At 41.7% G+C, this 15,147-nt stretch overlaps 1 protein-coding gene across 1 annotated transcript; it reads left to right on the plus strand.

Annotated features, from left to right (window-relative positions):
- Positions 1–12,150: 12,150 nt before the first annotated feature.
- LOC136489950 (tryptamine hydroxycinnamoyltransferase 2-like) lies at positions 12,151–14,054 on the plus strand. Its single transcript, XM_066486464.1, has 2 exons — positions 12,151–12,711; positions 12,897–14,054. The coding sequence occupies exons 1-2, from the start codon at positions 12,325–12,327 to the stop codon at positions 13,824–13,826; spliced, it is 1,317 nt and encodes a 438-aa protein (XP_066342561.1). The 5' UTR covers positions 12,151–12,324; the 3' UTR covers positions 13,827–14,054.
- Positions 14,055–15,147: the final 1,093 nt, after the last annotated feature.

Consider the following 15,147-nt stretch of genomic DNA (forward strand, 5'->3'; position numbering starts at 1 on the left):
TTTGACCTATGAAGAAAAGCCAATTCGAGTATTAGAAGAGATGGAGAGAGTGACAAGGAGTAAGATCATTAAGTTCTATAAGGTGGTGTGGAACAATCATAGTGAACAAGATGCTACGTGGGAAAGAGAAGATTATCTACGAGAAGTTTATCCCGTCTTTTTCCGAGAATGGTAGGTCTTACAAATCTCGGGACGAGATTTTTATAAGGGGGAGGGGCTGTAACACCTCGGGTGTTAGCCTTGCATAACTTGACTTGCATAACATGAGCATGAGCATCAAGCATTCATAAATCATCATTTACAATTGAAACATTTGATCGACACATATGAAACATTGCTTGTTATCTCGTGTTTCTTGGAACATATGCATATGATCTTGTACAAATGAATGCAAGTGGGTAATGCTAGTCACTAAAACACCTTAGCTACACTTAGGTTAACAAAAGGAACCTTGTTCATGAAGGTCACATTTCATGATCAAGCACTTAAGTGATATTTCATGTGTTGACCTGGATAGCTCTATGAGTGACCGCTGCATAAAATGATTGGATGGCCTTGCAAGTTGCTCAAACATGCTTAGGATATCATCATGAACAACTTTGGTATTTAAGGCTAGGGCTAGTTTGGTCATTTAGCCATGGTTTGAGTATGTATCATGATTTCAAGGTGACATGTTTGACTAAAGTTGAACTAGGTGTTAGAGACCTTGCATGGAGGAGTTCACTAAAGCAAAGTTGTAGTGTTTGACATAAGGAACAACTTTTATTTTTGGGTCAGGGACTAATTTAGCTTCTAACATGCTTGAACAGGTCCCACAAAAATCAGAAAAATCAAGAATTCAACACTTGTAAAATTTTTCTAAGTCTAGGTTTACTGACCGACTGTCAGGCTGACATTGGTGATGATATAACTTGGTTTTGGTTGCGAATTAGAGTATGATCCTTTAAGAACAATGGAAGCTGGTACATGGGTCTACAAAATCTATTCAGGATGTTTGCACGAAGGAGCCACGGATTAGCCGATAAATCGTTTTGAAAACTCGCTGTAAGGCTCGACTTCGGGACTTAACTGACGAACTGCATCGTCTCGGTGGCCGACCGGCTTCAGGCTTCGCACGCCGCGTGGCACGGGAAATGGCCGCGCGTCGCCGCCGGTCTGTCCGCGCAGGCCACGCCGCGCCCGAGCGCGCCTTCATCACGCCAACGCCCGCCCGCACTCAGCCGCACTCCGTTTTCGCGTTGCCTCGACCTTTCTTCCTCGCAGCAGCAGCCGCCGAGCTCTCGGAGCCCCACCGTCGCCGTAGCCAACGCCAGCTCGCCCTCGCTGCTTCTCCACCCCTGCAACACCTCCACTAGTGCCTCAGCGACCCACTGCTCCCTCCCGTGCTCGCTGGCCGTGCTTGGTAAGCCACCGCATCGCGTACGCCCTCACCGGAGCTCCGCCGCGAGCCCCGTCATCGTGGCCGGAGCGCCACAGTCCACCTCTCCATGCGTTAGCTAGTGCGTCGAGTGCGTCTTAGGTAGTATATGCTCGTCCGAGCTTGAGCTTACTTCACCGTGGCCTCCTCCGATGTGTCACCGTCGTTCTGCCCCGCCGTGTCGCCATTGTAGCCGCCGTAGTCGCTAGCTCCGACGAGAAGGCCACCCATGTAGCTCAATCAATGCGCCAGGTCACCTAGGTCATGCCGTGATGATGTCACCGCCGGCAAGTTCGCCATCGGTGAGCTCTGGCCGCGCCAGTGCTGTGCAGCGCCGCTGCCCTGTTTCGTGTCACTGACGCGTGGGGTCCCTTGACCATCGGGTCCCACCGGTCAGCGACAGCAGTGTTGTAGGCTAGTTCAAATATTCCAGTTTTTTATTTGTTTTGTGAATTTTGTATCTTCAGTTTGGTAGCTCCTAAAATTGTGAAATAAATATAGTTGTGTTCCTTAGGAAGTGTAGTATTTAGGAAAAATATGTTCTTGGCTTCAACAGTAGAAATTTCTGAAGATTTAAATAAGGATTTGAGATGTGCTTTTGAATACATTTAAATTTGTTTATTTTATATCTAGAGTTCCTATGCTCCAAAAATTATGAAATTTTTGTGGTAAGCTAGTCTTAGCATATGTGAACTCTGGTAAAAATTTGAGGACCATCGCATGTGTAGATCTATAGTTATAGATTTTTCTTTTAAAAATAGTTAATCCTTGCATAAATTTTTATAAATTAATTATGAGTCCAAAATTCATGAAATTTATTGGAGGTAATATTAGTACCATATGGATGTTAAGAAAAATAAGAAATCTGTTGCTTGACACTTTTCAATAGGATTTTCCATTTATGCTATTTCAAGCCTTGCTTCCTTATCATTTTTGTATAGAATGTTCTACTTAGTAAAATGATATGAAATTTTTATAGTAGTCCTTTTATAGCATTAGTAAGGCACTGTAAAATTTTGAGAATTTATGAAGTACATCTGATATATGTTTATTATTTAACCTAGATATCTAAATAAAATAATAAAGGCATTTAAATAAATAGTTTGGACTTCACCATTATATTATCTTAACTGTATTTGGTATGCTTAAACTGGTGGTAGAGTCTATGTTGTCAAATTTTGAATAATTACATGAAGTAGAAGTATTATTACTTTACATTGCATGTTAAATAGTTTCCAGACTGATTCTAGAGTGTGATGAGTTGCATGTTGAAACTGATGTGTACTATAAAAATGGTTAATAACAAAGTTGTAGAGAATTTGATAAGCTTTCCAGAAAGTCCTGGATCACTGATTTTAGATTTATAGAACTCCAATTATGAGTGAAACAAGTAGCTACTGTTTGTGGCATAATCGATGCATTGTAGAAGTAGTTAAGTAATAATCGAGAAAAGATATGCACCTACTCAAACAACGTGATGCACTTGTTAACATATATGCATTCGTAATACTTATACCATACTCATACATCTAGGATCGGAGGAAGAGATCACGTTGCTGGAATTCGAAGAAGCAGAGGAAGGGAACCCGTAGGAGGATCCGCAAGCCGCAGCTCCCGAAGGCGTGGAGCAGAACCCTGAGGAGCTTCCGGAGTGTCCTGACCATCGCCCTACTTCCTTTCTACGAGGCAAGCCCCGGAGCATTATAAGTCTCCCAGTAATTTACAAATGTTTACTTACGTATTTATGATTGATGCATTAGGTTATAAGAGTTGAATAAAACCACATGATGCATGTACATTCCTTGTCCAGATATTAACCCTTTAACCGGTATAGGTCCAGGATCGAAAATATATGCTTAGCCATGCTTAGACCGGTAGAAGTCGGGTGATGTCCTGTCACCTACGAGATATAGGTGGATACCGGAGCACGATTGGCTATATCTGCTATCGTGGAACAGAACCATGTGGTAAAAGTAAATCGAGACCGGACGGGAAGTCGATAGAGAAGCAACAAGACATGGAGGTCTTGGGTGTGGATTTATCCCCGTCTGTGTCGATTAAGGACCGTACCGTGGTTGGCGCTTCTGACAAGATTGAACGCATGCCTCTCACTTAGCTGGCCAGATAACTCGTTCCGACCGCGAAGCCGAGTAATTCAACTCAGGCCAGGAATTGTTCTGTTGTGTGCTCCTTCCGGGGAACGATCAGACTGAGCCTAAGGGCAGGCTTGGCCTGAGCATCCTGGCATCTGGTGTTCCAGATTGTGCGGCGCAGTACGGACCCGCGAAATATGTACCGGAGTTGTACCAAAGGTGACCTATGACTATCGTGGCTGGTAGATCTGGGTTTGTGTTAGGAATAAATTCCCAGCTGGTTGAAATCGATTCGAATCGCTGTCTCTCCCGGATAGTGAGAAACTTGGCTAGTCCCAACATCATAGTAACTATATTATGAAACATGATGGTTCAGATGAATATGGAATTACAATACCTGCTATGGTTACTATTGTATGCTTCTAAATGATATACCACATGTTTGGCACAGGATAGTTGCTAATCTAGAAATGGATAGTCATAATTAACTTGATAAAGGAATCATAATGGTACAACGGGTAAATTGCTTTTACGCAAAATGTTGTCAAGTTACGTCCACTTATACAGCCTTGCATAATCCTTGGAGTCATTTTATTTCTGGTTCATGACGGGTAAGTCTAGCTGAGTACCTTCTCGTACTCAGGGTTTATTTTCCCATTATTGCAGATGGCACTGTGTATCATGGTTATTGCAAGAGTTGCTTCTATCCCGCTGTGGATGAGGAGTAAGCCTTGGGCAGGCTTCCGTAGTAATTCCTATCTTTGCTTTTGTGGACCGTGATCTGGCTTGGCACTGTATCAAACTATGTTGGAAACTTTATCTTCGAACTTATTTGCTTCCGCTTTATTTATCAAACTCGGTTTGTAATAACTTTTATTCGTACTCTGATGATGAAAAGTATCTGTGAACTTTATGTAATATGTGGCATGTATGTTGAATCCTGTACGATCTTGGTTGTTGTAAATCGTTTATCGAGACCCGTCGTGGTACTCGACGGACTACCGGGTTTATATGGGTTCAAGTATGATAGTGCGACCGCTTGCGGATTGCCATTGTACTTGTATTCTTATAAATTGGTCGGTTCTGCGACACGACATGTGTGCCAATAAAAAACTGGCATATGGAACAACAGGGGCCCGACATGTGGTCCATTAAGAAGCTGAAACGTGCAAGAACCAGAGATAGCCACGTTGTCCAATAACAATGTGACACGTACCCGAACCATCTCCAATGCAACCGGCTATAGCAGGTACACATGGAAAGCATCACCAACAGAAGCAACCGCCAGCGTGGCTGCCCCCTGCCACGCATGCCAAAACAGTTCTATGACGGTTAGTTTTCATCATAGATCTATCCACTTTTATGATGATTTTCTAGATTCGTTATAAAAGTTCAAGAATGACACGACTTATTTGACGGACCGTTTTTGTCATAAAACTGAAATTATGACGAATTTAGCTCCTTCACTGACAAAAGTTGTTCGTCATAGAAGTGGATATTCCTAGTAGTGAGCTAGCCAGCATGTCTGCGAAGGTCTTGCGCAACAACCTCAATGCACCTGAATATAGAGTTGAGCTCCTCGTAGGCCTAAATCCTGAAATGCATTTTCAAAGTTCATGGACCTAGATGATACATCCTTATAAGTTCGGAAGCCACCGGTACATTTAACTCTATATTTATTATATGTTGCACCTAATGATTTGCAATTTTGGTATCTTAAATATTGTTGTTCTTTTTATAAATTTGGTGATACTTAAAATTCATTATATTTCAGGATAGTGTGCTACCCGTGAGCTCGTAATTAACACTACTAGAGAACAGACTTTAGAACGATGTCCCAATTTGGCATTAGCCTCGGCATTTTTTGTCTCCGAGACTATAAGGTCTTTAGTCCCGGTTGGTGTCTCCAACCGAGACTAAAGGTCCCTGCCCAACGGCTAAACCGGGACTAAAAGTTCTTTAACCTTTAGTCCCGGTTGATAATACTAACCCAGACTAAAGATAGACCCTTTAGTCCCGATTGGTAACACCAATCCGAACTAAAGGACCCTTTAGTCCCGGTTGGTAACACCAACCGGGACTAAAGATCTCCGGATGGGTTAGTTCAAAAGGAAAGCATCACATCCATCGTTAGATGTGTTGTGTAGGAGGAGTGGTAAGCTACGCGCGAGGCAGTGCATGAGGTCTTGGGTTCGAATCTCACAGTGCGCAGCGGTGGGAGGCATTATTTTTTTTAAAGCTGGGAGGATCTTTAGTCCCGGTTGTGGCAAACCGGGACTAAAGAACAACACCTTTAACCCCGGATTGCTAATCCCAGTGTTTTCCAACCGGGACTAAAGCTCATTTCTGTAGTAGTGTAATTTCCCAAATAAGTGGCACGATCATATAGCTGGCCTGGTATACATTGGTTACCAAGTCATTACGCGCTTACTAGATAGTGGGTAGTTCGTTCGTTATCGGTAAGATTTATTCTGCATCATTTACATGATCAACTATATATTAGCATTCGTTACCGATTCAATCAATCAACTATTTTGTCTTGGTCCTGTTCCACTTGACCATATAGCTGGCCTGGTGTACATTGGTTACCAAGTCGTTACTCGCTTACTAGATAGTGGGTAGTTCGTTCGTTATCGGTAAGATTTATTCTGCATCATTTACATGATCAACTATATATTAGCATTCGTTACCGATTCAATCAATCAACTATTTTGTCTTGGTCCTGTTCCACTTTACGCCTTTTATTCCCGTCGTTGGTGTCCACTTGTGTCATCAGTTGCACTGCACGCACGCAATCGGTTGGCGTCCGGTTGTCGTCAAAGTTAAGCGCCGTCCCAAAGACGCAGGCCGGATCGGACACGGCTCGTCGCATCACAGCGAAATAAATCTACTCTGGCTCTCGGAGTTTCCACGGCAAAGCATCGACAGCGACGTCGTGCTCCTTCTCTTGTCATTTCGACGTCCTCTTGCTCGTCATTGTGTGTGTGTTGGTTCAGCGGCTCCTCCTTGCCCTAGCTCTCTTGTCGTCTGGCACACGTGTATGGCTCCATTTTGAGCATGTGTGTCCACTTGTCTTATCCACTCCTACCGATGACTATCAATAAGAGCTTGTTTGGTGCACGTGTATCTATATTAATCTATTTCACTCAAATTCATTTTAATACATATACGAATTGAGTTGGATATGGAAGTATCCAGATAAGACCTAGAGTATCTAAGCCAATTAAGGTCACAAACGCATCCCATAGGCACGAGCGCCTCAAGCAAAGCAAAGCATATACTAGGATGGTGCCCGAGGCAATCGATATCTTGTAAGTCATGGTAAATATTCTGGTCAAATCATAGGTTGGTGCATGTCATTTTCTGACTTTTTTTGTTGCTTTTGCACACGCCGTGCAGGCATAAAAAAACATCTCAACTCAACCTAAGCTTGCAGCATGTACTTGCATTGCGCGCATCCCGACTTCACAAGCTGATAAACATTATCGCAGCTGTTACTTTTGACGGTGAAACGAATTCAGCTTTCACAACTAGTAAAAGTAGTCGAAGCTACATACATACATACATATACATATACATACATACATACATACATACATACATATATATATATATATATATATATATATATATATATATATATATATATATATATATATATATATGAGAGAGAGAGAGAGAGAGACATGAATCATCGGCGTGTGGATCAAATTTCATATAGGTCCATCTATGATGTTGTAAACCTGTATTAGTTTATTTGAATATAATAGAGACGACCCCATTCATTATAAGTAATCCTTTTCAATTTCATTATTCAAATGAAAAATGTACGCTCTCAGGATCTGATAGATTATATCATCCTAACAAGGAACCTTGTATATCATGTTATATAATATAGGATAACAATGCTCCCTAGCTAAAAAAGATAGCGTACAAGCTCTATTTCTTGCATCGTTTAGTTCTAATATCATGGAAGAAAATACTAGTATATGATTTACAATATACTACGTACTCCCCCATCTTGAAATATAGGGATTTTAATTTTCTCGAAGCAAAACTATCGTAAGTCATTTGATCAAGTTTATATAGAAAAGAATATTAATACTTACAACATTAAATTGGTATCTTTAGACATATTACAAAAAAATATTTGGGTAAACCTCCATGTTATACGTTAGTCCGGTTTTCAATCACAAACTATAAAATTGGACAATTGGGTGACGAAAACTCTCAAACTGTTAAAACCGGGCAAATTTTGTCCTTTAGCTGGTTTTAGAGCTGATTTTATATTTTCTAAAAATTAATAAAAAATTGGTTTGATCTCTAAAAATAATAATTAATTTATTTGAAGTCATAAAAATATGAACCTTGTATAAGTTTTCTTCTAAAATTGTTATCTATTTGAAGTTACCTAGACCATATTTTACTTAAATAATGAGCAGATTACTTAGTAATAAACAATATGAATATAAATAAACTAGTTCCAAATAACTATATATAGATTATAAATAGGTAGATAACATTTTTAGAAAAATGAACGTGCTAGTTTTATAGTTTCTAGTTTAAAATAAATTAACTTTGAGTTTATAGAAATCAAACCATATCTTTATTATTATATTTATTCAGTAAAAGACCATATTTGAAACTAGTCAGAGAACTAAATTTGTCTAGTTTCAATAGTTGGACGGTGTCTATTACCTAATTTCATAGCTTACTTAGGGTTGAAAATCTGGCTGATGCGCAACTTAGAGGTTAAAATATCTACTCTATATTTTTTTTATAATTTACCATATTGATATGATAGATGGTAATAATTTTCTTTATAAATTGAACTAAACTTATGATAGTTTGAATTCAGATAAATATTTCATGAATGAGGTAGCAGGATGTATCTACGGCTAGTCTTTTGCCACGCAACCATGGTTCTCGAAGATGCCTTAACCATGCATGCTACTCTCTCCATCGCAAAATAGAAGTCATTCTCATTTTCCGAGAAGTCAACTTTTTTAAACTTTGACCAATTATATATAAAAGAACATTAATATTTATAATATATAATTAGTACGGTTAGATAGATCGTTGAATATATTTTTATAATAAATTTATTTAAAGATATAAATATTGCACGTATTTCGTATAAACCTAGTTAAAATTAAAAAAAATTGGATCGACACGCATTCCATGACGTCAGGGAGTATTCGGCAAGGGGTAGGTGGCCGTGTCTTATCCTTATCCGTACGTGCTGCACCGTACCAACACGACGTGCGCAACACGTCCCGTGAACTCGTAACACGTAGCTAGATCGGTCGATTGTAGGCTACCGACCTCCTGAATTCTTTTGATCATCACGAAAGACAAGCTAACAAAATATATTGTAGACTTGTAGCAGTAATAACAATATCGGTCCGTAGCTACCTCATTGACTCTTGTTAGTTGTTACTCACCATATATATGGTTATGGTCGTCTACATCTCTCGAAATCGAAACACTCGAAATCCAAGCATACCGTGTCTGGTGTCTCTGCTTCATTCCTTTTAAAAAATGTGTCTCTGTTTCATTGACTATCCAAACAAGCATGCATTCTGCTTTCGTAGTGTGTGGACATCCAGACGCATGAAGATCCGTACAAATTAAAAATGGACCCAGTAGTCCTCTCGGCTTCAATCGCTACGCCATATATGTTCAAATTGAAAGATTGGACGAACTAAATTGCTAGGAGAGCTTAATTAGATTGGCTTACAAAATACCAATTCATGTCAGAAAATTAAATTAACTGGCACGCAGAGTGGCAGGTAAGAACCCGGTGGTGGTTCCCGTTTCTATACTGTTAAATTAACTGGCACTCATTGCTTCACCATTCGTAATCTCAATATATGCTCTCTGTGGGTGGAACTCTCATTCTAGGAGAAAATCCTCCACATACATCTTTTCTTCGTAGTTAAGATGGTGCACTAGAGGTAGAAGAAGAAGGTTAATAACGACGGAGAGACACAAGAGTCGGAACGCACCGGGAGCAATGCTAGCACGTGATCCAGTTGGTTGGTTGTTGGGTGGTGTGACTCCTCCGTGCCTCCATCGTGCTCTGGCACCTCAGAGAACCCAAGCCATGTTTAGATTGCAAATATTTTCAACCTGATAAATAGTAGCACTTTCGTCTTATTTGATAAATATTGTCCAATCGTGGATTAACTAGGCTCAAAAGATTCATCTCGTGATTTCTAACTAAACTGTGCAATTAGTTATTTTTTTACCTACATTTAATGCTCTATGCAAGCGGCTAAAAATTGATGTGATGGAGAAAATGAAAAAACTTGAAATTTGGAGGTGATCTAAACAAGGCCCCACCTAGGGTGCTAGAACAAAGTTCAGGAGCTGGTTATTCAAATGCCGCTCCAACAGTACATGACCCGTATTATGCAGCTTTGTTATATCGTGTTTGTAGGATTCCACGCTAATATTGGTCAGGTCAAGGAAAAGGTCTATATATTTTATGAAATTAATGACTTTGTTATCATATATGTAATTTTATTAAGGTCTTTGTTAATATATAAAACTTTTGTCTTATGTACTTAAAACTTCCCTCACATGCTATATATGACATACTCCCCCTGTCTCAAATTATCTGTCGCTTTTGGTTTACGTGCCGCAAGTTTGACTCAATTTGTAGATAATGCGTGCAACATTTGTATCTCCAAATAAATTTATTAAAGAACTAGATTCAAAGATCTTTCCAATGATACCAATTATGTACCATAAATATTAATATTTTTTAATATATTTTGTCAAAGTTGTTTCTCGAGAAGCGAAAACGACAGATATTTTGGGACGGAGGGAGTATATGTTGTTTTTAAGGGAAAAACTGTGGGAGAGTTCCCCACAGTACCTCAAGAAACTATGTTAAATGATATATATGTTGTTGTTGGGAGTTTCAAATTTTTTATTTGCAGGTGCTTTTCAAAACAAATTTATTTGCGTGTCTATCAAAACAAATTTTTATTTGCAGGTGCTTTTCAAATTAATTAAGCCTGTTCGGCTGAACTTAAAACCAACCATTTGGGCTATTGCAGCTGGCAGGCTAAGATATAAAAGTACTGTACCTACAGTGCTTTTCAGCACCTGCAACGCGGGTAAGAAGTCAGCTAAACAGGCAAATAAAAATTATATTTTAGGCTCATATTGTCCATTCAAACATTTTTGGTGGAGATAGATCACAAATTCAATTGTTTTGCAGGATAATTTGATCTCCTTTTTCTAGATTACCACAAAATAATTCTAACAATACATAAAAGTGTTCAGAAAAATCTAAAAATTTGCACGAAAGCATATTTTGGGTGAACATGTGTGACATAATAAAATTTTCAAATGATTTTAGTAAATGAGGCATATACATCGTTCCAATATTGGATACACCTCATGTAACTCCAGTCAAATTTTGAAGTTTGCACATCATAGATCAATTTCAAACTTGTATGCACCTCAAATTTTGATTCAACATTACATTTAGCACAAGTTAATAAAATACAAGGTTTCAAAAAATTTGGAAACAGATTACTATTTTTTATAGTTGAATAAATTCCTCATGTGCATCAAAAGTAAATAGAGAAGGGACACAAATATTGGTATATAACATGTAGTCAAAGAAAAAATATAAAAAATTATAACATTTTTCCTAGCATATATTAATTGAGCATATCTAACATATATTCTTCTTGGCAACCCATGCAAATGCAATATCGAAGGTGTAGCCTTATCTTAACGATCATTCTTCTGGCACCTTTGAAACACACTCAAACCTGCGCTAAAGATGAAGGGCTCTTTCCCTATGGTATAGTGTAAGAGGTTGACAAGAACAATCCCTTGTTAAACAACTGATATACTTCTATATGTTTGAACAATTCCAATTTATGGTCAATTCAATGAATATATGGATCATGCTCAATTATATGTTATATCTACTATATATTATAATTACAACTACAAGTACTATATATGTCAAACAATAGGCTTTTAGGTTGTCAAAAAAATGCAGCCCTTTGCATTTTAAAATACCAAGCCTAAAAAATCCATGTCTTGAGAGAGGAAGAGGTGAGAATGATGAAGTCAAACCCAAAACAAATCTGCATCCTTGGATCTCACTGGATCTGAGAGGATAAGAGAGAGGACAAATGAGGAAAAGAGAGGGAGACAGCGGGACCTCATGGGATCCGAAAGCCAAAACAGTGTGTACCCGGGAAGTATGTAGGAGTAGTCGACATGCATGTACTGTCGTATAGGCCAGTGGATTGCATGCACAGACATTGTCCCAAGTTATTACCTCCAACATGGAATTTCCCTGGGCCAGGACGACTTCCCGTGCATCTTTGCGACGCTGTAGAAAGTTGACGTTGACTTAGTTGTGTTCAAAGGTAACAGAGAGACGACTGCATGCATTTTCTGTGCTGTTTGCACACCGTTTTGCTCGATTTCAGCGTCAAGATTTAACAACCGTGTTTTTGACCGCGCTGCTGGTGGTTGGTGCCCCCGGCAGTCATTTTCCCGCCAGGCCACAGCTCCTCCCTCACTTTAATGGGCCCAGCATAACGAAACCCCCTATATATACATACACGCGCATGTGCTAAACCACACAACATGCTAGCATTAAGCATCAATACAGAACTCAGACACCCTACTCGATCAACACGCTAATCAGCGAGAAAAAAAAAACTCACTTATTAGCTAGCTTGATCACCCATTATTCTCATCATCATCTGCTAGCTTCTTGCTTGCCAGCTAGTCCATCGATCATTAGCTAGGAACGAAGTTACGTCGACGACGATGACCACCATGGCAGTGACGGTGGAGATCACGCGCCGCGAGGTGCTTAGACCCCCACCACCGGCGTCCACCCGCGCCGGCGGCAGCAAGTCCCTGCTGACGCCCTTCGACCGCGCCTCCACCGACGGCTACATCCCGACCGTCTTCGCGTGGAACACGCCTGCGCCGGACAACGATGCCATAGTGGACGGCCTGCTCGCTGCCGTCGCGAGGTACCCGCACCTGGCGGCGCGCATGGGCGTTGACGACCGCGGCAGGAAGTGCTTCCACCTCAACGACGCCGGGGTGCTTGTCGTCGAGGCCACCGCCGACGCCGACCTTGCCGACGCGCTGGTGGCGCACGACGTGGCGGCGCACATCAACGAGCTGTACCCCAAGGCAGATAAGGTAACTACTAGCTAGTTCCTTCGGTGAAAAGTTCTAATACTAGTAGCTAACCTTCTATATAGACGCGTATTAGTCGTGACCCGATCGATGAAGACACATATTGTATGAACGCGTGCATGTGTTATTACTTTATGGTGACATGCGTGCAGCATGCGCTTATACTATGTCTGTGGTACGCGGTGCAGGAACGTGTCGACGAGCCTCTCTTCCAGGTGCAGCTGACGCGGTACAGGTGCGGCGGCCTGGTGATCGGCACCGTGAGCCAACACCTCGTCGCCGACGGGCAGTCCATGAGCTCCTTCTACACGGCCTGGGCGACGGCCGTGCGCAACGCCTCGGCTACCGATGTACCGTCGCCCTTCACCGACCGCGCGGCCATCGCCGTCCCCCGCAGCCCACCCGTGCCCAGGTTCGATCACCGGAACATCGAGTTCCGTGGCGACCATAGCTGGATCCACGCCGTCCTCCCCATGGACAGGATCAAGAACCTCGCCATCAACTTCCCGGAGGAGTTCATCGCCGACCTCAAGGCCCGCGTGGGCGGCCGGTGCACCACGTTCCAGTGCCTCCTGGCGCACGCCTGGAAGAAGATCACGGCGGCGCGGGACCTGGCGCCGGAGGAGTTCACGCAGATAAGGGTCGCCGTGAACTGCAGGGGCCGTGCCGACCCTCCGGTGCCCATGCAGTACTTCGGTAACATGGTTCTGTGGGCGTTCCCGCGGATGCAAGCCCGGGAGCTGCTGTCCTCCAGCTACGCCGCGGTGGTCGGCGCCATCCGCGACGCCGTCGCGCGCGTCGACGCCGAGTACATCCAGTCCTTCGTCGACTTCGGGGACATGGCGGAACGCGCAGGGGAGGAGCTGGCGTCCACGGCCGCAGGTCCGGGCACGGCCTTCTGCCCGGACCTGGAGGTGGACAGCTGGCTGGGGTTCAGGTTCCATGACCTCGACTTCGGGTACGGGCCGCCGTGCGCCTTCCTGCCGCCGGACCTCCCCGTCGAGGGTCTCATGATCTTGGTGCCGTCGTGCGCGGCCAAGGGTGGCGTCGACCTCTTCATGGCTCTCGACGACCACCACGTTGAGGCCTTCAAACACATCTGCTACTCCATGGATTGATCGCTAGCTCAATGTAATCACACCCAACAAGCCAAGTGTGTGTATATACATATACATACATATGTACGTCTTATACATACAATACAATATGATGTGAGCGCGACGAGTATGTGCGCGGTATACATATGTACGTAACACAGCCACGTGTTTGTAATACTGCAAGGGATATCTATCGGATGTCTTCGTGATCGACTACATGTGTGCATCTATATGAAAACATACACATGTAAATAAATGTTCTGACGAGCGAGTCTATTACGTAGACCCATTTGTTCGTTGTTACATTTTCTCGGCATATCAAAATATAATCATATATGAAAGTAGTAGTAGCTTCTTACCAAAATCTACTGATATTATTTTAGTGCTATAAATCTTAAAACTTTATCTGCAGTATTAGTGATTAATAAAAGTTTCTAAAGTTTTAATTGCGGGGCTTTCTTGTGACATCTATCCCAACAGTAGGAGCGGATTTTATATACTCCCTCCATCCAAAAATATACAATTCTCATTTCTCGAGAAATCAAATAATTTAAAAATTGATTAAATCTATAAAAAGTTACTACCAAATAAATTTCATTAGAATTGTTATAAAATAGATTTTTTGTAATACATCTATTTGAAGACATAAATATGGAAGTTATTTTTCTATAAACTTAGTTAAAAAGGGTGACTTTATTTTTAGGACGAAGATAGTATATTGGAGTAGTTATTTTACCCTGTTTTTTAATCTTCGCACAAAAAAATTACCATGTTTTATATCTAGCGATGAGACAGGTCGAGGACGCATGTCTCACGAGTACAACTTCTTTGATTGATTGAAGCTTACAACAGAAGCAGTACACTCCAAGAGATAGTTTTTTTTTTTTTTTGAACATAGATAGTTCTCGTGTTAACACGTACGCAGGAGCCTTCTTTTTGGAAATGGAAAGAAGAAAAACGAGCAAAAAGAAAAGGCATGCGCGGGGTCGTTGTGACGCGATGCAACGAGGCCGTTTACCCGTACGTGGTGGAGACGACTAGAGATTAGAGTTGGATTGCGTGACGGAACGCTCCGTTCCAGGCCGGTGGAGGTTGGTGCGGAGACTGCGTGACAACATGGTCAAGGCCCAGTCTCTCACGCTGGCAGGGCGTTGGAAGAAATCGTACAACCCGTCAGACTTTCGGCTCAGCTGAGAGACGTACCAGTCAGGTCCATCGTCGCCATCTTGACATGTGCGGTGTCTGTTCGGAGCAACATACTCCCTCCGTCAAATTACAAGGGATTCTAACCTAACTTTATCAGAGAATTAAAACATCTTAAATTTAACTAAATTTATATAAA

The sequence above is a fragment of the Miscanthus floridulus genome, chromosome 1 (genome assembly GCF_019320115.1).
Source record: "Miscanthus floridulus cultivar M001 chromosome 1, ASM1932011v1, whole genome shotgun sequence".
In the NCBI taxonomy this organism is placed as follows: domain Eukaryota; kingdom Viridiplantae; phylum Streptophyta; class Magnoliopsida; order Poales; family Poaceae; genus Miscanthus; species Miscanthus floridulus.